At 38.5% G+C, this 23518-nt stretch overlaps 2 protein-coding genes across 2 annotated transcripts; one reads left to right on the plus strand and one right to left on the minus strand.

The window, feature by feature from the left end:
• Nucleotides 1-237: 237 nt before the first annotated feature.
• LOC113105125 (rho-related GTP-binding protein RhoA-D-like) lies at nucleotides 238-14179 on the plus strand. The gene is made up of 5 exons (XM_026266255.1): nucleotides 238-390; nucleotides 5805-5962; nucleotides 9112-9232; nucleotides 11570-11700; nucleotides 12069-14179. Exons 2-5 carry the CDS (start codon nucleotides 5807-5809, stop codon nucleotides 12240-12242), a joined length of 582 nt encoding a protein of 193 aa, XP_026122040.1. The 5' UTR covers nucleotides 238-390; nucleotides 5805-5806; the 3' UTR covers nucleotides 12243-14179.
• Nucleotides 14180-14536: 357 nt separating this feature from the next.
• LOC113105126 (putative helicase mov-10-B.1) lies at nucleotides 14537-23302 on the minus strand. The gene is made up of 22 exons (XM_026266256.1): nucleotides 23109-23302; nucleotides 22741-22846; nucleotides 22487-22644; nucleotides 22087-22328; nucleotides 21706-21961; nucleotides 20845-20985; nucleotides 20573-20735; nucleotides 20317-20468; nucleotides 19563-19733; nucleotides 19234-19381; nucleotides 18977-19138; nucleotides 18363-18466; nucleotides 18131-18228; nucleotides 17950-18048; nucleotides 17720-17831; nucleotides 17518-17635; nucleotides 16957-17148; nucleotides 16689-16751; nucleotides 16467-16592; nucleotides 15579-15667; nucleotides 15050-15162; nucleotides 14537-14966 (listed from the first exon to the last, which is right to left on the minus strand). The coding sequence occupies exons 1-22, from the start codon at nucleotides 23225-23227 to the stop codon at nucleotides 14908-14910; spliced, it is 2991 nt and encodes a 996-aa protein (XP_026122041.1). The 5' UTR covers nucleotides 23228-23302; the 3' UTR covers nucleotides 14537-14907.
• Between the last annotated feature and the right edge of the window lie 216 nt (nucleotides 23303-23518).

The following is a 23518-nucleotide window of genomic DNA, read 5'->3' on the forward strand; positions in this document are numbered from 1 at the left end:
CTTTTTTGAGATGTGATGTATACATCTCAGTTTCAAGAATTTAACCCTTATGACTGGTTCTGTGGTCCAGGGTCACATACAGAAGAGGAACCAGGCTGAAGAGCAATAGAGCATTGTGATTTAGTGGCGTGTGGTGTGTATGGCTCTCCACAGCGATCAGAATGATGTCATTATTATCGGTGGCGGAGGGAGGGACCGCAGTGCTCCTACTTGGGAACCGCCTCCTCAACATTCAGCAGCGCAGCGGTCGACTGTGATTCCCAAAACAGCGGGCGGGTCTTCTGTGAGTCGAGCCTCGTCTTTTAGCAACAATCGCTTGAAATTCTCCACATTGCGCTTAAAACTCGAACACGAGATCGACTGGGAATTTGAACCCCGCGAGAAAATAAGGTATTTACGTTTCCATTTGCATACATGACATCTTATTTGACATGTCGGACTTCAGGAATGTTTCTAGAAAGCAAGTTTGCTTGGGCGGTGTGTGGAAAGTAACGTTAGGTGGTGGCTGTTAGTTCTCAAACGAGCTCGGTTATGTTTTTAATGACTCGAGTTATTTGTGAACTATGTCAGATTCATAGTTTAAACCGACCAGGCAGTGTGTGACAACAGTGAGAATTCACATTCACAGTTCTGTCGTGAGTTATAGAAGTATTCAAAATGATACAAAACACATTTGCGACGGTTAAAGCTCCGCGCGAGTTTTGGTTGTTGTTCGATATAGTGCGAACTAATTAATTGTTTGCTCGCTTTCGACGTGCCGTTTCTAATCGTGAGTAATCAGCTTCCTTCAGTCACGCAAGGGCGTTGCAGTCGACAGCGCTTCAGTTGTGTGCAAAACTTTTCCCCTAAACCCAGCCGAGTGATTAACTAACCTGTTGTTCCACCGAGTCTTTCTGTCAAAATGACATGTCGGCGTGTCTTATGGCACTGCCTTCTCAAAATGTGCCTTAGGCCAAAGTCTGTGTTCTGTGGCAACCAAATGCTTGGATAAGACTTAAGAAAGGCCTGATCTTTAATCCTTGGGGTGTTGTAGGCCATTTTACGCTCGTTCAGATAGCCTTGAGCGACATTTCATACACAGATTTCAGTATTTTATACAATACAAGGGAAAACTTGTATGCGTCAGAATTGACAGTATATTCCCTTGATTCTGGAAAACCTAGAAATTTCAGGGAAAGTGACATCACTCACTCTAATTAACTTTTTAGCAACTTAAATAATTTGGACTGCTTCAAAATGTATGTTTATGACTTTTTGTAATTTAATGTTGTAGGACAAAAAGTAAAAATCTTATCAACACCTTAAATTAGAAATAAAATGAAAAATGCTATTCAAAAACCAAGAAAAATTGGCTCAAAAATGTCTAATTCGTATCCAGGTTTTCTGACTACAAACAAAGCTGAAAAATGTAGTTTAAAATACTTTTAGACCTACTGTAGGACAGATATGAATGACATAATGTCTGCCACGAGTAGAATTGAAAGACTATTAACAAGGTTTGTCTGGAAATGAAGAGGACTGAGCGCTGCCTAAATCCAAAGCTCATTAACTGTTTGTTTGCACCTTCTGTTTGTTCATTGTTTTTCTGATTATTTAATGCATTTTATATTGGAAGCAATGATTAAGTTGGTGTCAAGACAGACAATTCATCATCCTGCTGATCTAATGACTGAAGACTAAATGACTGCAATAAAAATCATAAGTTTGAAAAAGCCTGCTCATGTAATAGTTTAGAGTCATGGCATAAATATATTATGCCCATGGTGCATTAACAACAGTCAGAGTCTGACCCCAGACTGAGATAAATGAGCTAATATGGATTGTAGGTTTGCTGAAAATGCCTCATTGACTGCTTTCAGACCAGCTCTGCATTACGAACTGCTCCCAGAATCCTCAGCCTGCTTCCTGTTTCATTAAGCTTCTGGCTGCCTTTGTCAACCTGCCATCTGGTGAACTTTGCCACACTAATGAAATATTTTCCTGGAGCAGAAATGCATTTTAAGGTCCACAACCCCTAAGGCACATACACCATTTTATTTTTTTAGTGACCATGTGGTGTCTTCGAGTCACAGGAGGACATACTGTCAAAACTTTTTTTGGGATAAGACATTAGTTAGTCCAAATCAAAATAGCACAGCACACAGCAGCCCCAAAGTCAATCAAAATATAGTTGAATTACATGAGAAAACCTGGCAGTGAATTAGAAGAGAGGTTCTCCTACACACACTGATGGATTCAAGGAAGGCAAACCTAGACAAACGTTATCACCGTTTACCTAAACCATATCTCTTTTGGATAGTTTATTATCTTCAGCATTGATGAGGTGTTCATGTGGTCGTTGTGTTACTCGCAGCATCATATATAGACCATCTGTCCCTCATGCCATAAAAAAGATAATATAATTTATCATATTTTTGTTGGTTTAATGCCATTTTTAATGTAAAGTTCTCTTGTTAAAGGGATGGTTCACCAAAAAATAAAGATGATGTCATTTAATTAAGCTATGATAATACTTTTTGTGTACAACTAACTATGCGGGGTCAGAAAGCTCTTGGATTTCATCAAAAAATTTCTTAATTTGTGTTATGGAGATGAACGAAGGACTCATGGGCTTGACATGAGGGTGAAAAATGTATGACAGAAATTTCATTTTGGGGTAAACTATCCCTATAAATGCAAGTTGTGACTGATGCTTTCTTGAAGAGGTTTTGTCAATTTAACTCGTCGTTTTACATCACTGTCATTCTTACAGTTCATCTTGAACTATAAAATGTTTCTAAAGTTGTCAGCCAACTGGTAAGTACAGGACTTTAGTTTCATCCAGTCACACATTAGTTTTGGACTTTGATTAGTAAGCTCCTACAAACAGTTTTTTTTGGAGACATTTCAAGTGTTGGAGTTTGCATTTGAGCACTTTGCTCTGGTTGTGTAACCTTATAAACTTACTCTAGGTCATGGGCAGTATTTGTCTCTTAACTGCAATCATATATTATATTGCAAGTTGCTATGAAGTTTGAATGGAAAAATAGATATTTTTGGGATTGGTTGGACAGTCCTCTCGTCCTCAACTGGCAACTTGTTCTAGTTTTGTTACTAAAAATGATGTTTGTTTAAAATAACGTTGGGACTTGTCCAGATGTGTCACAGGAAACATATTTAAGCTGGCGCTGTGTTCACATGGATTTGAGTTTCTCTTTTATTCTCCAAATAACTTCTTTAAAGAAGTCTTTAACAATAGTTTAAGGTACTTAGAGTTCCTTCAGTTTGCTTCTGTAACCTGAATTACCTGTATTTGTGTACTTATCTTTTGTCAATAGTTGTAAAGACATTTTTCAGATGACTCATCTGATTGTTTTGAACACATGAATCACTACATTATTTAAAGGCCTGTTTACAGGAAGATGGAAAACAGCAGGGAATTCCATGCGTTTCAGACTCTGCTACGTAAGCGATGTGATGCTTATAAGTCAACGGTCCGTGGACGTGACGTCCAAGACTGAGACTATTTTAGAAATGGCTTTCTCAGATCAAATGGTTCACACACTTTTTTAAAGTAGTGTTGTGTAACATTTAAAATAACGAAACCCTCTTGACAGAAAAGAGAAAGGTTAGGATTATTATTGGTGTTTAGTTGTCAAAGTTACCATGTTAACTTCTTGTGATTAATCAAATATGATGTACAGAATTATATATTATAGTTTCATTAAATTTTGAAAAAATATTCAAATTTGATATAATGTATGAGATCAATTTATTTTTTAGAAATTAATTTGATACTTTAGAACACTGAAAAGGACAAATAGTCGAAGCACAAATATTTTTCCATACCCTGTTCTCATTTTTCCATGCATTTCCTGGAAATTACTTAAATATTTAAATATCATAGAAATATGAAAATCAATTTATGGATCACGAAAGGTCCCCAAAATGGGACTCGAACTCGCACTCGAAACTTTGTCTATACAAGGGTATCAACCTCGACTGTTAGAAGATATTTAAATAAAAGTTATAATCATTCATTTTTAAACACTGCATATTTGTTCAGTGATAACTATGGAAAAAAACAAAGCTCCGCCTACTTCCGGTTTTATCCGAATACAGATACAGATACAAATAATTTTGTGATTGTTACAGATACAAATACTGATACAAATACTGGTTTCACTGCACACCCATAATATTTATTATTATTATATAATCAATAATTCTTGAGTTTTATTGAACTTAGTTTTTTTTCTCAATAAAATTATACTCAAAGAATGTTGACATTTATTTATTTTTTCTCCAGTAATTATTATATATTGAGCTTTTTATTCCTTTTATCATTTAGACAGGACAGTGGAGAGATGATAGGAAAGTATTGGGTAGAAAGAGGGGAGCGGGGCTGGCACAGGAATACGAGATGGGAATCAAACTCTGGTCGCTGTGAGTGCAGTTGTGCTGTATATATCGGCGCACTCCAGTAATTTCTTAAGTCTTCCCTGTGCTCTCTCTTTCAGTAGAAACTAAACCCCAGTGTTTCATGTGGGTGGATGAAGATTCATGTGAGACAGACAGAAACCCAGGCCATACTAAAAATAAAGTTCTTTCTGCTCCTAGGAAGCACAATCTGATGGAGCTCTGCTGATAAGTGTTAACATATGCCCAGACAGTGGAGAAGAGCGTGAGATTACTAAGGAAGGATAGATGAGTGTTGGGCCGCTTGGAAGGATATGCACAGCTGTGCTTTCCTACTGGCACACATTCATCATGGATGCGTGACAGATCTCCCTCATCGCCCACATAAAGACCCAAGCACGACCTCTCCCACTTCTTCCCAAGAATTATCACACTACCACTAGCTCCTATAAGCAAGCGAGTTAGTGTGGATATTGATGTTGGCGATCAAATGCATGACAGATTAATGCGATAATACGTGCTCCTCAGCTAAGTTGATTATGAATAAATGCTTTCCTCTTCCGCCAAACTGACAACTTGCAATTTATAGTGTGAATTGATTTGACCTGTGTAATCAGAGTCTAAAATGAAAACTCGCCAAATGGCAGATGTGACTAAAATTGAGTTTGTGGAGTTGAAATCTGACTTTAAGAACATTGTATACGATTAAAATAAAAGATGATTGTCTGAAAGTTGTTGACAGGTTTGGTTGGGTTCAGAAGCCTTTGCTTGTATTTTGATGTGTGTTTTGTAGCCATGAGGAACATGTCTGCAGGGTGAGTTTGGTATTGTTTATGTTAAACAGATGTTCATATCATGTTTACTTACAAATGTTTTATCTCATCTGCTTTTGATTCAGCAGTGTTCATGTGCCTTCAGGTCTGTTTTGTGTTATGGTGCACAATATATGGCTGAATGACAAAGAAAAACATTGGGCTACAATAATAAAAAAAAAAGTTATTTTGATGTTTCATTGAACGACCAATCAAAAGCCGAAGTAGTTTTGTGTTTAATTTATGAAGAATTTCCTGCCCACTCTTATAAAGAATGAAAGTGAATCTATGAGATGTTCCTTGGAAAACACCATTAACGTATCCTAAAGTGATCCAAATATGACTTCTGAATAAATAAGATGGTTTGAAGTGGCTTACAGATGGAAATTTCTTGATCATCTTTCATGAAAATGAGGACTGATGCATGAAAGAATCATTTAGACTAGTTTTGTGAACTAATTCACAAAGTCTTTTTGGACTGGAACCTAACATGTTTTATATTTTACACTGAACTCTTTCAAATGTAAAAGTAAAATAGTTTTTTATGACATGGAGCCATTTTTTGTTATAGCGAATCTTGTTTTTACCTCCCAGGTATGGCAGCAATCAGGAAAAAGCTGGTGATCGTGGGAGATGGAGCATGTGGGAAGACCTGTCTCCTTATAGTGTTCAGCAAAGACCAGTTTCCAGAAGTCTACGTGCCTACTGTGTTCGAGAACTACATTGCAGACATCGAAGTTGACAGCAAACAGGTTGGTATTGATTCTTGGTCACCTTCAACCCCCACAGCCTGTCTTTGTACAACTCTTCTCAACAATATTTCCAGTCCTTGAGGTTTGGGTTGGTTTTGAAAATCTCTGATTGTGAAAGCCAAGCTGAGATCTGTCCGCAAACTAGAACATGTTGCGAGTTATTTTCCTTAGGTTTACTGTCTTGTTCATGCTGAAACCAGCGAAGAATGTGTGACTGTTATTTTAGTGTGTATTTTATTTATCCTCTAGATCCATTGTCCAGATGTTTATTCAAACAATCAAACTAACAAGTGTAAATAATAGTCATTGTTTTGGAAACATTGTTTTGTGTTGTTTGAAGTTTAAAATCATTGGTTACCCGTAAGCCAATCACACAATGTTTGGTTATGACGTGTGTTATGCGCCGATGCAGCTGCCTCGAACTTCTACTGTAAACTAGAATATGTATATAGAACTCGATATGCTGCGAGAGAAAAAAAAACAAAGCGAGTTTCGCTGCCTCCTTAACCTGATCCTCCATGAGAGCAACCAAGGGGGACACAATCACAATTATCACCTTGCCGGACTTTGGCCTCCCCAGTTTCTCGCTGACGATCATTAACCGTTGATAAATTAAACTTTTTTCCAATGCAAGAGGCATCGCGATTAGGGCCACAACATCACCTCCATTCAAAATGTAAAACAAACGCTCTGCGAATAGCATCCCGTGTCTCCATGTCCGCTGTCGTTTTCGAATTCCCTAACCTAAACTACGATCTTACATTCGGTGCTTATCGTCCATGTCACTGCTCTCAGCCCACCCTCTGTTCATTGATTGGCCGGCTGTTTTGAGGCCCGAAGAAAACTGGGAGATACGTCACTATCTCGCACTGAGTACAGAAGGGAACTGAAATTGAGCGGAAGTACGAAGTCTGACGTAGTCAGGCTAGTGTTGAACTTAAACTATTAAAGGGGGGGTGAAATGCTATTTCATGCATACTGAGTTTTTTACACTGTTAAAGAGTTGGATTCCCATGCTAAACATGGACAAAGTTTCAAAAATTAAGTTGTACGTTTGAAGGAGTATTTCTGTTCCAAAAATACTCCTTCCGGTTTGTCACAAGTTTCGGAAAGTTTTTTTCGAGTATGGCTCTGTGTGACGTTAGATGGAGCGGAATTTCCTTATATGGATCCTGAGGGCACTTCTCCCAGAAGAGCGCGCGCTCCCGTATAGCAGAGCAGAGAGAGGCTGTGCACAGACAATCACTGATCAGAGCGAGAGCGTCGCGAAATGTCACAAAAGGAGTGTGTTTTTGGTTGCCAGGGCAAGACAACCCTGCACAGATTACCAAAGAAAAAACAGCATTAAGGGACCAGTGGATGGAGTTTATTTTTACAGAGCATCAACGGAGTTGTGCAAGTGTTTGTGTTTGTTCCCTGCATTTCTAAAATGCTTGTTTTACAAACAAAGCCCAGTTTGACGACGGATTTGCGTATCGTTTATTTCTTAAGGATGATGCAATCTCAACGAAAAAGGGTCACGATTGTGTGTTGGAACCACAGGCTGTGAGTAAAACTGCTTAAAATATCTCTGCCTCCTTGTTAGTGCGTCCGCCTCCCATGCCAGAGACCCGGGTTCGAGCCCCCCTCGGAGCGAGTCGTTGCTGCTGCTGCTCTCGTTCAGTTTCAGCCTCCACAGCTGTCACAGCTTCCAAACGCTGTCAACGCAACTGGCGCTCGTGATTCTTTAGCTCCGCCCACACGTCAAGCCTCCAGGCGCTCGTGTTTTTCCGGGAAAAATCGGTACAGACTATCTTTCTCTTATGAATATAATAAAACTAACGACTTTTTGGAGTTATGAAGGATCCAGTACTACTCAATAGGTACTCAAGATTAACAGGATATTGAGTGAAAACGAGCATTTCACCCCCCTTTAAAAATGATCAAATCAGATTAATAAACAGCATGTAAATAGTATGATAAATAGTAAATAAATACTTTAATAGTATATAAATAACAAGATAAATCATTAGCTCATAGTTCAGATTTTTTGCAGTTCTGACCACTCTGAAATCTAAAGGGGACTTTGCAAAACAGGAAATGACTGTTCTCTCTGGTTTCCTGACTGGACTCAAGATATCCCGCCCCCTGTAGCTGTTAAGGAGCAGGATGGCATCTCTTTTAAACCCCCTTCGCTCTCTCAGTAGTGTTACGCTGCTTATTTTGTCAAAATATAGAAGCTTCCCAGTGTCGATGGAGCATAAATCTTTCCGTCCTTTGTGGGGAAAAAAGACATTCATCTTCATAGTCTTTCTCCAAAATGTGGTCTACAATCGATTTGACGTTCATTTTTGGCTGATGCAATGCACATTTAGAAAAACTATGAGCCATCAAAAGCATTATAGGCTTGTTTATTCTTCACCTGAACAGATTATTATGCAGTAGAGCTTCAGAACAGTGCACACAGGAAAAAATATTCTGGTCTCTGAGTGAATTAAGGAAAGGTTGTGTAATGATGTGGCATCAGGCTCAACATATGACTCAGCAACGCTATAAAGCCACATTGCTGAGCTTCAATCCTACAGGAGAGCAGAAGGGATGGAGTTTGATTCCCTCTAATCAGTCGTTCAACTAATTCAGTTCATTAGGCTTGTTGTGATTGGATGAGCCAATCCTTGCTGTGGCTCTGTACACATGTGAGTGAAGAGTGACATATGCAAAGGATTGATACTTCTAAATTCATTTGCATTGTCCTTAAGGATCTACAGAAATAGATCTTGAAGAAATAATATTTGAAATTTAAATATTACAAAAATTTTAAATTTTGCTTGCTTTATTCATTTATTTAAATATGTATTTAAAATATATTTTAAATTGTACAACAAAATTGTACATGTACATTTCCAACTAGACATTTTAAGCCAGAACATTTTCTGTTACAAATGTGTAACGCTTATTTTGCCTCATTTCTTGGGTTTTACATAGCCTATTCAGACAATGTTTATATCATATTGAAATATATATTAAGTTCACTTCTGCTTTTGTGTAACTTGTTTTTTGATTGCAAATTAGTCATCATTTGCAGTCCAGCATGGTGTACAGATCATAGAAGGCTTTGACTAGCTGTCACAACTGAGCTTTGACTCCTTCTGTCCAATTATGATCCACAGGTGGAGCTGGCATTGTGGGACACAGCAGGACAGGAAGACTATGATCGTCTGAGGCCCTTGTCTTACCCAGACACAGATGTCATCCTCATGTGTTTCTCCATTGACAGTCCTGACAGTTTAGGTAATCCCATTTCCCGAAAACCCAGAAATCTTGTTCATATCTTTCATTTTGGCTTACCCTTTAGGTGAAGGCCTTTCTTACTGGAAAAAGGGATTCACTGGGTCATTACTGTATGCAGGAAGTTCCTGTTTTTGCCTAATAGTCGAGGCGCATCATGATATCTCTTGTGTCCATGACATCACTGTCTTTTATCTCCACCAGCTTCCCGAAAGAACATCCTTGTCCTCTTCTCTGTTTCAATTTGTGTCTGGAAGCTTGAACAAATTAAAGTCATGCTAGCATTGTATAAAGGTTATTGCAGACAGTTCTGAGATTATCTGTCAGGATTGAGCCGCATGATTCAGCAGAGTTCATAAGATCATAATTACATAACAATTAATCCAACTGTGAAATGAGTGTTGGCATGGAACCACCATTATTCTTCCGAGACTCTAAACATGAATTACTAATGAATAATAGGATTGGATATGTTGGGGAAAATCGCTTCTTTCACTCATACTTTATTTGGGTCACACTCACATTACAAAACAACGTTCTTTAAGACCATACATAAGTATTATTTAACATTTTCATATTTTTGTGACCGATATTTTTCTTTTACCATATTTTTCTTCATACAGTACCTACAGTTTGGAACGTGGAAACACTTGATGTACAAAGTTTCAATTATGTACATTTTATATCAATAGTCAACTTTTTTTTTTATACTTATGAAAATGTACTAATACTATACTAATTATTATAAACTATACTAAATAATATGTACATTTTCTGTTTGTTTGTGTATATATATATATATATATATATATATATATATATATATATATATATATATATATATATATATATATATATATATATATATATATATATATATATATAGGGGTGTAACGATACGCGTATTCGTATTGAACCGTTCGGTACGACGCTTTCGGTTCGGTACGCGGTACGCATTATGTATACCGAACGGTTCGTTGGAGTAATTAATTATATTTGAAAAAAAAAAAAAAGAGAGAGAGAAAGAAATATAATGATATGCGTTCAACAAGGTAGCCCAATAACCCAAACAACGTAACAGGCAACGCCCCTGACACTCCCGAAGAAGAAAAAAACACCATCTTATATGTTTATGTTAGGCTACTCAGCAGGCGCTCGCTCACTCAGTACGCGCTGAAGGCTCGTTGCAAAATAGCCAATGCGTTTAACAGACTAGAAATGAGAAGATCCTCCAATAACCAACAGGTCTGGTGTTTGGGTGCACTTTGGATTCCCTTTAAGCTATAATGGTGATGGCAAGAGAGTGGTGGATAAAAAAACAACGGTATGTCGCATCTGCAACATGACAGGGTACACCAGCGGGATTACAAAAAAAAAAAAAAAAAAAAACCAGCGGGAATATCTGGGATATATGCGTCAGTACTATCTGGGAAAAGACGAAAAAAAGGAGAAACATGCACGCAGCAAACTATCCCTGCAGCATTTAGACACTATAGCTTACAGGGAATCCAACCCAAACACCAGACCTGTTGGTTATTTTAGGATCTTATATTTCTGGTCTGTTAAATGCATTAGACATTTTGCAACGAGCCTTCAGCGCGTGCTGAGTGAGCGAGCGCCTTAGGGGCCGTTCACATATCGTGCCTAAAAACGCATGGAAAACGCTAAGCGCGTCTTTCTCCTCCTTTCCAAAGCGCTCGGGCAGAAGCGCTCATGAGGCGTCTGTCTTTGCTTCAGCAACAATGACGTGCTCTCTCCATGAGACGCGGAAATTTCAGCGAAGGATAAATGGATTTGCAGCTCTAAAAATCGCTTGGAGTAGCTCTGCTACTGAATTTATTTCAAAATTGCAATCCATATACAACTATGATCAGCTGTTCCTTCATCTTGGCTGAGCTCTCAACGTTGTTACGGGAAAGGATGAAGCTGATTGGTTGGTTCTTGTCACATGACCCGCGGTGCGCTTGCGGCATTCTGAAAAGTTGAGATGTTTTTACATTTTGCTGTATCTAAAACGTATCGAACCGAACCGAACCGAACCGTGACATCAGTGTATCGTATCGAACCGAACCGTGAATTTTGTGAACCGTTACACCCCTAATATATATATATATATATATATATATATATATATATATATATATATATATATATATATATATATATATATTTATTTATTTATTTATTTATTTACAAGCTTGGAAACACCATCTTATGTAAATTTTATTTTATTAATCTGTCTGTGTTATACTCTTTGTATAGCATTTCCAATGTGTTTTTTTTTTCTCATTTGATTTAAATCAATCTAACACGTGTGTGTGTGTGTGTGTTCGTTCTCAGAAAACATTCCAGAAAAGTGGACACCGGAGGTGAAGCACTTCTGCCCCAACGTTCCCATAATCCTTGTGGGCAACAAGAAGGATCTGCGAAACGATGAGCACACACGGAGAGAGCTGACTAAGATGAAGCAGGTGTGTTCCCTGGGCCGGCCATGCCTCCACCATGGGGAGTCCCATTAAAAAGCTCTTAGCAGCCAGAATTACTGCCACTCTAGAAGCCCTGATCGGTTATCATTTGTCAAACTCATTGCACAATCAGTCCAACCTCTAATAACCAATGACTGATGCCCCCGATATAATGCGTCAGCAATAGTGTTTGGTAATCTGGGCAGACAGCCTCTGTTAAATCGATCCATTTAGTTGGCAGAATTAACATCGTATGTCATAAGTCGGACAGACAGTGCTGCACAATTCTGACGTCCATCATTCAGTAACCGTAATTCGGTTTTAAATCATATTGCATGTAATGATTTAGTTCCCACTTTTTTTTTGTTTTGCAGGAGCCAGTTAAACCGGAGGAGGGCAGGGACATGGCCAACCGCATTAGCGCCTTTGGCTACCTCGAATGCTCAGCTAAAACTAAGGATGGTGTGAGGGAAGTATTTGAAATGGCCACCAGGGCGGCACTCCAAGTCCGCAAGAGGCAGAAGAGGAGCGGGTGCTTGCTGTTGTGAGAGAACTTTCCGGTCTTTTCCAGAATGATCTCAATAATGAAAAAACTCCACAAAAAAAGAAAGAAAGGTTTTTGACCAAACAACACAAATACACTGGACTGTATGTCACATTTCATGCATACAAACAGGTGGAAGATGGAGGAATGTGAATAAAATATGAATTAAATGGACAGAGGGTGAGCAGAAAGGCAGGTTAGATCAGTATATGATATGTCTTGATTTAGTTTTCCTTATGGCACAATGTTTCTTAGAACACACTTTTCTTTTATTTTTTTTTTCCCCTTCAGTTTGTACTGTACGGATGATGTCAGTTGTAACGGTATTGTTTTTTTGCACATTTATCGATCGACTATTATAGCTAAGTCTGGTTTTCATATGATTGTAATCGTAATTAATATAACAATGTAGAATTATCTTAATAGCACAGAATTTGGTAATAAAATCAGTGCCTTCATCACCATTCCCTCCACAAAATTGAATGTACTCTGGTAAAGTGCTAGTTTCGAGCTTCTCTGTGAGTTAACACACTTTTCTAGTAGTGAGAAACCATGAATTTAAATGTATTTAGGTAATATTGAGTATGTTTATATCTTTCAGTCCCCAAATAAATAGTAATTACATGCACTTAGAAGGCTCAGTCAGATTAATTAGGAATGTGACACATTTCATTTGAATGATCCTATTTGTCCTCCACACATGCATAAATATACATGCGTGCACATGGAGCTCTAAACTGGTTTGACCCGCCTTGAATATCTGGGGTGAGCTCAAGCTGTCACATAATCTGACTGTATGGTCCTCACGTTGAGTATTGTCAATGCAAACTTTACATTTTTTAAGTTTGAATCACTTATTCGGTTTCTAGCACTGCAAAACTTCAAATAAATACACCGATGATTGCTAGCAAATGTGTATTAGCTAGAAGAGGCCTTGAGTGCCTTTGCTTTTCCCACAGAATTGTGTGCATTTAGTTAGCTGTCATTAATGCGTTTTGTTTGAGATAAAATTATTTGCATGCACAAGTTTTGTCACAAACAGTGTTGTAATGTTTCATGCCAGTAAAGTAAAGAGGTGTCCGGGCCATCTGGGAGAATAACCGTTGTGCATCTAGAAAAAGATCCGTAGCTTTTATTTGCTTGTGTAAAATCCATGTAACAATGACACTTCCACTGCTGTCCCCTACTGGTGCCGTGAGATGCCTGACATAAAGTAAATTAGCAACACTACATAACTCCACCCCCATGTTTCCTGTCTGTGTTGACTGTTTGAACGAGTGTTGAATTCAATAGCATGGATTGGCTTGGTTTCCCTCTTCTGCTAATGTCAAATAAGAGGGTGAAAGATACAAAAAAAATTTCAAGGTGTCCAGGGTCATATTTCAACCAAAAAAAAAATCTTCCTTGTTTAGGTCCACCAGAAGCACACAGAACATGAAGCTAACCATCTGTATAATTCTTGAACACCTGGAACACTATGGCAATGATTCTGAAGTTATTAAACTGGGCATTATTAAAACACTGATTGTAATGCACTGACTGTGCACACAAATATCCCATTAGACCAAGTACAAACTAAACACTACCTGCTAATAAAAGAGGAAGATGTTCTTTAGCTTTTTTTTTTTCAATGTACTGATTTGTGAAATCCTCTATGCAGATGTGAGAACAGACTCATGACCGTTGTGAAGTCATCGTCTGCATGAGTAAATGACTACAGCGTCCAGCTTTAGCATACAGAGCTCCACTCCGGACTCTGAGATCAATCTGCTGTGTTCATATGGTCTCTTCCTTTTTTCTGGAAGTATTAAATATGATTTAATAATCCAGATTTTTATGAGCGCTCATAGTAACAATGCTTTGTAAATGAGACTAGCAGTAATTGTTTGAATGAAGTGAAACCAACCCATGTTAATAATAAACTATTTTTTCGAAACAAAACAATGTTGCACTTTTTTCCTTTTGTGTGAAATTAAATGCAATGAGAACTCATCGATTTTACAAATACTGGACCATTTACTGTTAAAAATAATTAATTTTGCTAAATTTTCAGTCTTTTCTGCTTAGATTTGAAGTACAACATACAAAACAATACCACCATAGGCATAAAGTCATGCATTCTAATATTCAAAATATAACACCAAATATATATATATAATTCTAGAAAGTTAATCAAAAAATAAAATAATTTGCATTGACAATTTTTTTTATTTCTTTATTTTTTTTATTTTAATAGCCATTTAAAATAAAAAAAAGCCCCTTTACTTGCAAGAAACATTTTAATTAGGGCTAAAAGGCATTTGAAATAAGTAAATCTGCATTTTCAGTGATAAAGAAAAATAAAACCGATTTATGTATTAAATTAAAGAAATTAAGCATTCATAAAAATTAAATAGTGTTGGCTAATGAAAGCAATAATGTGACTGTGATCTATAATCTACATCAAGTTGCACAAGTGCTACAATCTCTCCAGTTTTAACTCAGTAGTGTATAAATGGACTATTTTGCTGCATTACCAATTGAATCATTCATCTGCCTTGTTTTACTGGCAGAAATCAACAATAAAATGAGTCTGTCAATACTGCTTTACTGATAAAAATACACCAAATTCCCATTTGCTCTGGATGTAAGCTGATGTAAGTCTCATTTGATTGTTGTAAATCTGGTCCTCACTGCTCAGATCCCCACTCTGGATGTGCATGCTGCTGTAGTGGGCTTTCGTCTATATCTAGACACAAATGTGCAATGAGTCATACGATCACATAATATAGTTACACTTCAGGTCTGAAAGTGTTACATAAGGCTGCGTACCATCAGAGCTGATTTTTAAAGATGCCAGCCGGCTGACCACATCCTCTTCTCCTTCTGCATCCTTGTAGTCGAAGCCAGTGTAGCCCTGCTCGAGCTCACAGTACCGGATAAACCTACACAAACAAATACACATTCATGAACTAGTCCATACAGACTATCAGTGAGACAACCATTTCCTGGAATGAAACCGAACTTGTTCCACTTTCAAATCCACAAAGAAAATCAAGTATCAATCAAAACCCAGTCCAAAACTGGTGTGTAGTGCTTCTAAATATAACTGGAAGAAAAACAGGGAGATTTTTCTCTGTGGCATGTGGCCAGTGTAAAGCGAGGTCATTGTTTTGCATAAGAAATGCTAATATGGCATATTAGAAAAGATGTTGGCAGCCAATCAGATGGTTTGTAAGTTCAAAATGGTTTTGTAAGTGGTGGTTTTTTAAATTCAAAATGGGTTGTACGTGGCCTGCGGGCGTTAAGACTATTTGCCATTGGGTCGGTGGCAGGTTAAGCTTAGAGGAACATACTTTACCTCTGCCAAGTAGGATCCTTGTTTAGGATGACTGGGTTTCCCACCACAATGAGCAAGGCTTTGGCTCTGGTCATGGCCACATTAAACCTCTGTGGGCAACAGAAGAGCTTTACTACAGGGTGGATTCATTTCTCTAATCGAAATCCAAACAGACCTCCACTGCTCTGATTATGAGCTTCTGTGATTCTAGTAGTTAAAACAACTGCTATTCGATTCCACAAATGCCAACCAGTAGCCCTTGTTCAGACTTTTGAACAGTAGTATGTATATATACTTGATTTACTGCATTACAAACGGCAGTAAGATGGTTAAAGGGTGGGTGAAATGCTCGTTTTCACTCAATATCCTGTTAATCTTGAGGACCTATAGAGTAGTACTGCATCCTTCATATCTCCAAAAAGTCTTTAGTTTTATTATATTTATAAGAGAAAAATAGTCTGTGCCGATTTTTTTCGGAAAAACACGAGTCGCTGGAGGCGTGACGTGTGGGCGGAGCTAAAGAATCACGAGTGCGAGTAGGCTTTTGCGTTGAAAGCATTTGGAAGCTGTGACATTACAGTGTGGAAAAAAACATCATCCAAAACAAACCATGGCTAACAGTCAGATTCAGCCGTTTATTTATGATCCAGAATCAGATCCCGAGGCTGAAACTGAACGAGAGCATGTACATGTTATGTGACCCCTCTCTCCCGGGTCCTTTCTGACGCTCCTCGCACTCGCTCCGAGCGGGGACAAAATACTCCTTCAAACTTACAACTTAATTTTTTTAACTTTGTCCATGTTTAGCATGGGAATCCAACTCTTTAACAGTATAAAAAACTCAGTATGCATGAAATAGCATTTCACCCCCCCTTTAACCAACTTATCCAATAGAAATGAACTAGAGACCTTCTCATTTGAGAGGAAGCCAATGTTGAAGTCTTGGTCCATCTTGACATAGTTGACGCTACTACGGACAGTTGAGACTATGATGACTTTTCTCTCTTGCCCCTGAAACTCTTCCACTGACCCCACCTACAAGAACCCAAAAAATTTAAAGTACAACAGCAAAAACGATGAGCTCGGAGAGAGAGAAAAAAGTGAATAAATAAATCAAAATCACAGGCCAACCTTGATGTCTTTCCAATTGTTCAACTCTGCCACAGTGTTCAGAGCTTTCCGAATTTTTTCCACCTAAAATGAATTTTAAAAAAAAATTGTTAAATAGTATAGAAGGGTATTTATTTCTAATATTTTTTAAATAACATTTTTTAATTCAATAAAATAGCTATAAAAAGAGTTTAATCAAATGTTAAGACTTCAAATTATACATTTTATTCATTACTCATCATAAGCAGATTTTACAACACAAAGTAAAAGGATCCATTCTCAGTCTTGCCTGTTTCCTGTAAGGAGTGATAATGCCAATGTCACTGGTGCTGAGTTTTGGCAGACCCTTCTTGCCCTGCGATTGAATGAGCTTGTTGAGGTAGCTGACGATGACCTCGATCTCAGTCACGTTGAAGAATGAAGGACTGTTGGACTCCCTCTCGTCTTTCCCCATCACTCCATGAAACACGACAGGAAATCCCTGTTCATTACAGAAACAAGAAAAGTGCTTTTTTCATTCATTCTCCAACATTCGCACCTTCCACACATCCTTTGACACAAATATAATACCTAGATAACTCAACTAGACTCTTAAAAATAAAGGTTCTTTAATGGCATCTATGGTTCCATGAAAAACATACATGAAACCTTTCAAGATTCTTTAAATTTAAAAACTTCACTTAAAGGTTTCCTTAGGGAACTAAAAATGCAACCTTTATTTTTAAGAATGTAGAAACAAGATCTTACACAGTCACAGTGTGTTCAGTATATTTTCTTATTGGCTCTGATTCTGTTTAAACATTCAGTTATCTACAAAACCAGCACAGGTTTTTGTGTTGTGGTCTGGTACCTTGTTAGGGAGATGCTCCCAGAGACAGAAGGCCTCCCGCTCCATCTGGTTTGCAAACACCTGCAGCTCATTCTCATAGAAGAGCTCGTTGGGGATCTTGAGGATGGCGGGATGAGATCTGTGATGGAGCGGGATGTACTTGACATTAAGTGATCCGTCATCACTTTAGACATTGAAAATGGATGAGAGATAAGATTAGAACCTGTAGTTGCGCAGAAGTTTGGTGACGAAGCGAGTGTCAAATCCAGAATGACCGTCCTGGCTCTTCTGATAGAGCGCATTCTGTTTCATTAGCCTCTCCAGGAGGGACAGCCCTGTTTCATATGAGATGGTATTAAAAATACAATTTTATGACTTAACTACAGCTCAAGAAGTTCAAGAAGAAGAAATAAATGAAAAATACAATGGAAGTCATGAGACATCTTTGAGTACCCAGTCCATGTAGTTGTGCCAGTGGAGATCTCAGAACGGGGCCCAACTGCTTCGGGTCTCCGGCCAAAACCAGCTGGCCCTTCTCAGGGTCGAGCAAACCTTGGGCAGAGAGTGTAGAAATGAACAATCTGTTCTTCTAATCTGAGTTCTCCATCTCCTCTCCCAACCTTTCCTCATTTACCCGCGATCCCGATGATACACTCAGGCTCCATGGCTTGTCCGGCCTCATCTATGAAGATGTGTGTGAAGTGACCCTTACCAACACCTCCTGTCACGAGTCTGAAGGACACACAAGTAGATATTTATTTTCAGACAGCATAGCAGAACATCCCAGAATATGACAGGATTATTATGGTACTGCACACAGCCAAAATGAAGTTTCAAGTGTTATATCAATGTTACGACTGCTGTACCTTCCTGCGGTGACCAGAGTAACAACAATGACACTGTAGTCCATCAGAGCTTGTCTAGATGGGAGCAGGAAGCTGTCTTGGGCTTCATTCCAGTTACTGTGTTTCTGTAGGGAATGGATATATATAATCTATAATTATGTAATTTAAATAAAACATATATATATATCAGTACAGTAAATTAATATATTGTGGAATACATTAATATATTGTGCAATATATATTAAGTAAATGTGAGTGAACTATTTATTCTATGTTCTATGTTAATATAGTTGAAGTATATTTTAAATAAATACGCACATCTGATTTCATTTCACATATTTAAATAATATTAATATACTATATTTGGTCAAAAATAACATTACATGTATATAATATAGTGCATTCATGATATTTACATATATAAATTATCACACATTTTTGTTTTATATATGTAAATATTATTAATCCATTATAATTCATATAATATTATAACAAAAGGTCAAGCTGAGTGCAGTGGGGTAGAATATTCTGCGCAGTGTGCTGCTGTTACCATATGCATATTCCATGCATCTTCTGTAATCTAAACTACATACAAAAATTATGTCCAGACACTCCTCATGTATATGATATCTCACCAGCAGTTTCTGCGGTAAAGTGCGTGGGTCTCTACTGGGGGCACAGAGTCGGTAGAGGCGATGGCCATCCACATATCCTAACAACCTCTCACACAGAAGGTCACAGGCACTGTTTGAGGGAGCGCAGGCCAGGATATGGGTTGTAGCCTTGGATTTATTCACCTGGAAGCAATAAACAAGCACAAAGTCATGCGTCACATGGCTGTTTAACGCTGTAATAAACACATGAATGAAGAAGTCCTTATGATTGCCTTTACCTGCTTTATGGCTTCCACCACTGTGACAGTTTTGCCTGTGCCAGGGGGTCCAAAGATCAGGTAAGGTGCTGGTTTGGATGTGCCCGACAGGATGTGCTGCACTGCTGCCTTCTGCTCAGGGTTGTTCTCTAAATCTTTATTGAACATGCTAGAGGATAAGCACCAAAAGGTTTGATAAAAAACACACGGGAAAACATACAGCTCAGGTTAGAGTATCTTTGTGTTCCTATCATCATCATCTCAGAGGACATTCCTAATATATGTGCATGTGCGCGGATGTACTGTAGATGTCCATGAACAGATGTGTGTGAGTGTGTGTGCTTTCAGACCTGAGGTCTGGTAGTGCAGTGTGTCCAGTGCCCTTATCAGAGGGGAACAGCACATCTCCCAGTCCGTGCTGACCAGCGAGCTCCACTGCCCTGTGCTGAAGCCTTATGGGGAAGCGATTGATGTTGAACTCGACATCGAACTTCATGTTGCTGACAAACTTCTGGAGAAGCCTACAAACACAGAGCCAAAGACATTCGATCATGTCCTTAAAGAAGGTTTATAATTATTATAGGCCTATACTTATTATTAAGAAGTATTTCTTTAAGTCTCTTATGCTTACAAAGACTGCATTTATTCATGTTAATGTTACATAACTACTTTAAAATGTAATTTATTCCAATGTAATGTTTTCCTGTATCCAGCATCATTACTCCAGTTTTCAGTGTCACATGATCCTTAAGAAATCGTTCTAATATACTGATTTGATGCTCATAATTACCAATGTTGAAAACAGCTTAATAGTTTTGTGGAAACAGTGATTCTTTAAAGTATAGAATGTAAAAAAAAAAAACATTATTTGAAACTGAAATCTTTTGTAGCCTTATTAAAGTCTTAACTGTCACTTATTAGTGTCTTTAAAATAAGTAAATAAATAAATAAACATCTCACTGACCCCAAACTTTTAGACAGTAGTGTATATATAAAATTAGGTAGTCAGAACAAAAACGTGTTAAAAACATGTTACAGTGAGATTACTATCCATGAAAGCTATGTATCGCGTTATCACTGTTTGTAATATTTCACATTTCTTACTTCTTGGAGAAGCCGAGTTTAACTTTGTCAAGCTCTACACGATGGACGTAGCCTTGATAGACAGTGATGGGCTGGTTCTTGTCCTCTGACAAACAGAAGTTCAGTGTATCTCCTCGTAGTACAGACGGTCTGTTCTCTGCCACCCCTGGTACCTGAGTTAAAGACAAGAGACAAAGTTGACAGAAAAATATAAATTTCAGTCCATCTGGCATGAATAAGAACACACCTGTGTTAGATAATTGTTCTTCTCACTCACTTTGAGAATGAGCAACTTTTTGTTTGATTTGTCGAGGGTCATGGTCTTGCCGTAGAGATCGTACTTCTTGATGTCCACCTCCATCTGAATCTCCTCCAGGTGTAGGAGGAGGTGAAAGCGCTCGGTGTAGTTCTTCATGCATAGCTGGCTGTCCAGAACTTGCCTGAGAACATACAGATACATACTCATAGAGAGCTGTGTGGCTAACTTTTAACATCAGTACATCAGTTCAACACAGTTTCCTTGCTCTAAGAAAGTCCATGCTTGCTTGCCTGACTCTGGGAAGCTGCTGTCTTACTGCGGGTGAAAGGCGCTCAGAGTCCTCCAGCTTGTGTTTGGCCAACTCTTTCAAGTAGGCTGGGTACTTATATTGATTCAACTTCACCATAATCCTCAGAGTGTGTGTGATGAAACTATACAGAGGGAGAAATACTGATTCAACAATATTGAACACAGTAGACAGACGGAAGGACGGATGGATGGACAGACAGAAGACAGATAAAAAATAGACAGATGGATCGATAGATAGACAGACAGACAGATAGATAACAGACAGACAGACAGACAGACAGACAGATACAAATTGACAGATGGATCGATAGATAGACAGACAGATAGATAACAGACAGACAGACAGACAGATAAAAATTGACAGATGGATCGATAGATCGATGGAAAGATGGACGGATAGACAGATAGATAGTAGGGGTGCTTCGATCACGATCGGCCAATCATTATGCGCATCTCGTAAGTAAAGCCGGTTCTCTAATCAGCGGTAAATTCCCTCAGGTGCGTGATTTCTCATAGAGCCCGCTGTTAACTGAGAAGATGCGCAAATAAACGCTGAAAAGGAATGTGGATTTGCGCATCTTCTCAGTTAACAACGGCTCTGTGTTGTTTCTTTGAGAAATCACCGAATCAGCCGATCGTGATCGGAGCACCCCCCTAATAGATAGACAGACAGACAGACAGATAGATGGACGGACAGACAGACAGACAGACAGACAGACAGACAGACAGACAGACAGACAGACAGATAGATAGATAGATAGATAGATAGATAGATAGATAGATAGATAGATAGATAGATAGATAGATAGATAAATAGATAGATAGATAGATAGATAGATAACCTCTCGGGGGGGACCCCTTCTTCCACGATCCTGTTCTCCGGCCGGAGTCTCCTGCTCTGTTTGGGGTTATATGGACTCTCTGGGCCCAGTGTCTCAGCAAGCCCAGATTGAACCACTGCCTCCAGTTCCCGGACTATACAGAAGGGCTTAGCAGAACCTGGTGGATCTGCCTCTGGACAGAACTCAAAGTACATGGTGGCTGGAAAGTGTCCGTGGTGGTGGACTTTATAATGCACTTCAACGGCATAACTCTCACCTAGCAAAGAGACATCAATCTGACAATGTTGTGAGCATCCTAATTTCATTTGAACATCTATCTATTTATCTATCTATCTATCTATCTATCTATCTATCTATCAGATGACAGTCCCTTTTTCTCACCTGGACAGAGCAGAAGAGGAGAAACACGGTTCACTCTCCTCTCATCTACGAGAGTGAAGCAGCGCATTTTGTGCAGAGCTGTGTAGTATGTGAAGTGCACACAGTTCTCGCCCCGATTTACGATATGAAACGTCACCACAAACACCTTCCCCTGCTCCTTGATGATGAACATAACTTTCCCTTTGGTGGCCTTGGGGTCAGAGGTTATTTCAACATCTCCTTTGTCCTTGATGAGTTCATCTCTGAAAGAGAAACATTTGACAAAAAGTTTTTAAAAGTAAAATGTGCCACTGGGAAGTGATGCCTGTGATCACACTCATATTATACATTTTTCACACATGCATCATGCATTTAAAGGCGATTTTGTTCAAACAAGCTGAATTATATCTCTGATGATCACCGTTTCGTTCTGAGTTTGTTGAGGATTTCTGAAGCAAGCTTCCTCTTTGGGGTCAGGACAGGTTTGGGGGAAGAAGATGCTGGGACAGTTTCTGGGGCTGATGTGCTGGTGTTCTGCTGTGTGAAGGACTTCCATTGATCGCAGTAGTACACACGCACCTGTCAGAGGGGAGTGATGAAATGAAAACATGCAATATGAGTTTCTTGACAAATGGACTTAAAAATACAATATATGTTCATTTATGTTGATTTCACCTTTGGTTTTCCATGAAATATAACTTTTCCAGACCTTATACTGGCTTTATTAAACATTTTTAAGGCATAGATCACATTGGAAAATTTGGGTTCTTGGCTTCCATCCCTGAAAAAAAAAAGAAAGAAAGAAAAAAAAAAAAAAAGAAAAGGGAAATAATGACATGCAACTTAGTTAAGCTATTGCATCAATGCAGATCCTGGACAGTGATATCACACAACACTTGCATGCAAATGCCACAATGTTTTATTCAAAACTTTGTAGATAAAAAGACAAAATAAAGCAAAACTTGTCATGAATGAATTGTGTAAAACAGACGTGCCAGATACTGAGTGGATGACTCTGAGTCATAATAACGTTAGTGGCAAACCTTTTAAACTCAGAGTTGTAAATATCCCGAAGCTCGTTTCTGTCTGTTTTCGAGATCCTCTGCCCCAGAAACTCCATAAAATCAAGCCCTACTTCGTATGATTTTTTGAGAAAAGGCATTGTGCTGTTGTTTATATGTCAGTAGTTTAGGACGTTTAGGACGTCATCTGCACTAAGCGATTCCGGAATCGAAACTGACTGAACGCAGTCTAATGGTGACCAAGCAGGGGTAGGCTACATCAGTAAATTATCGCATTGGCTCTCAAACGAATGAGCCCTGACCATTTTTTTCACTAACGTTACTTATATAAATTACTTGACTGTTTGAATGCTGAATTCTTAAAACAATACCAGTGTATAAACAACTTAAATATCAAAATGAGGCAATGCTTTGCAAACATTGCGCAGTTA

This window comes from Carassius auratus, chromosome 6 (genome assembly GCF_003368295.1).
Source record: "Carassius auratus strain Wakin chromosome 6, ASM336829v1, whole genome shotgun sequence".
In the NCBI taxonomy this organism is placed as follows: Eukaryota; Metazoa; Chordata; class Actinopteri; order Cypriniformes; family Cyprinidae; genus Carassius; species Carassius auratus.

Bases quoted from the DNA above. Each gene is read 5' to 3' on its own strand.
- LOC113105126 (XM_026266256.1), bottom strand. From the start codon at position 23,227: ATGCCTTTTCTCAAAAAATCATACGAAGTAGGGCTTGATTTTATGGAG. The intron at 21,962-22,086 runs GTGAGAAAAAGG...TCTCTTTGCTAG, and splicing joins TCCTCTTCTGCTCTGTCCAG to GTGAGAGTTATGCCGTTGAA. The intron at 20,469-20,572 runs GTGAGTGAGAAG...TCTTTAACTCAG, and splicing joins AAAAGTTGCTCATTCTCAAA to GTACCAGGGGTGGCAGAGAA.
- LOC113105125 (XM_026266255.1), top strand. From the start codon at position 5,807: ATGGCAGCAATCAGGAAAAAGCTGGTGATCGTGGGAGATGGAGCATGT. The intron at 5,963-9,111 runs GTTGGTATTGAT...TATGATCCACAG, and splicing joins TCGAAGTTGACAGCAAACAG to GTGGAGCTGGCATTGTGGGA. The intron at 9,233-11,569 runs GTAATCCCATTT...GTTCGTTCTCAG, and splicing joins TGACAGTCCTGACAGTTTAG to AAAACATTCCAGAAAAGTGG.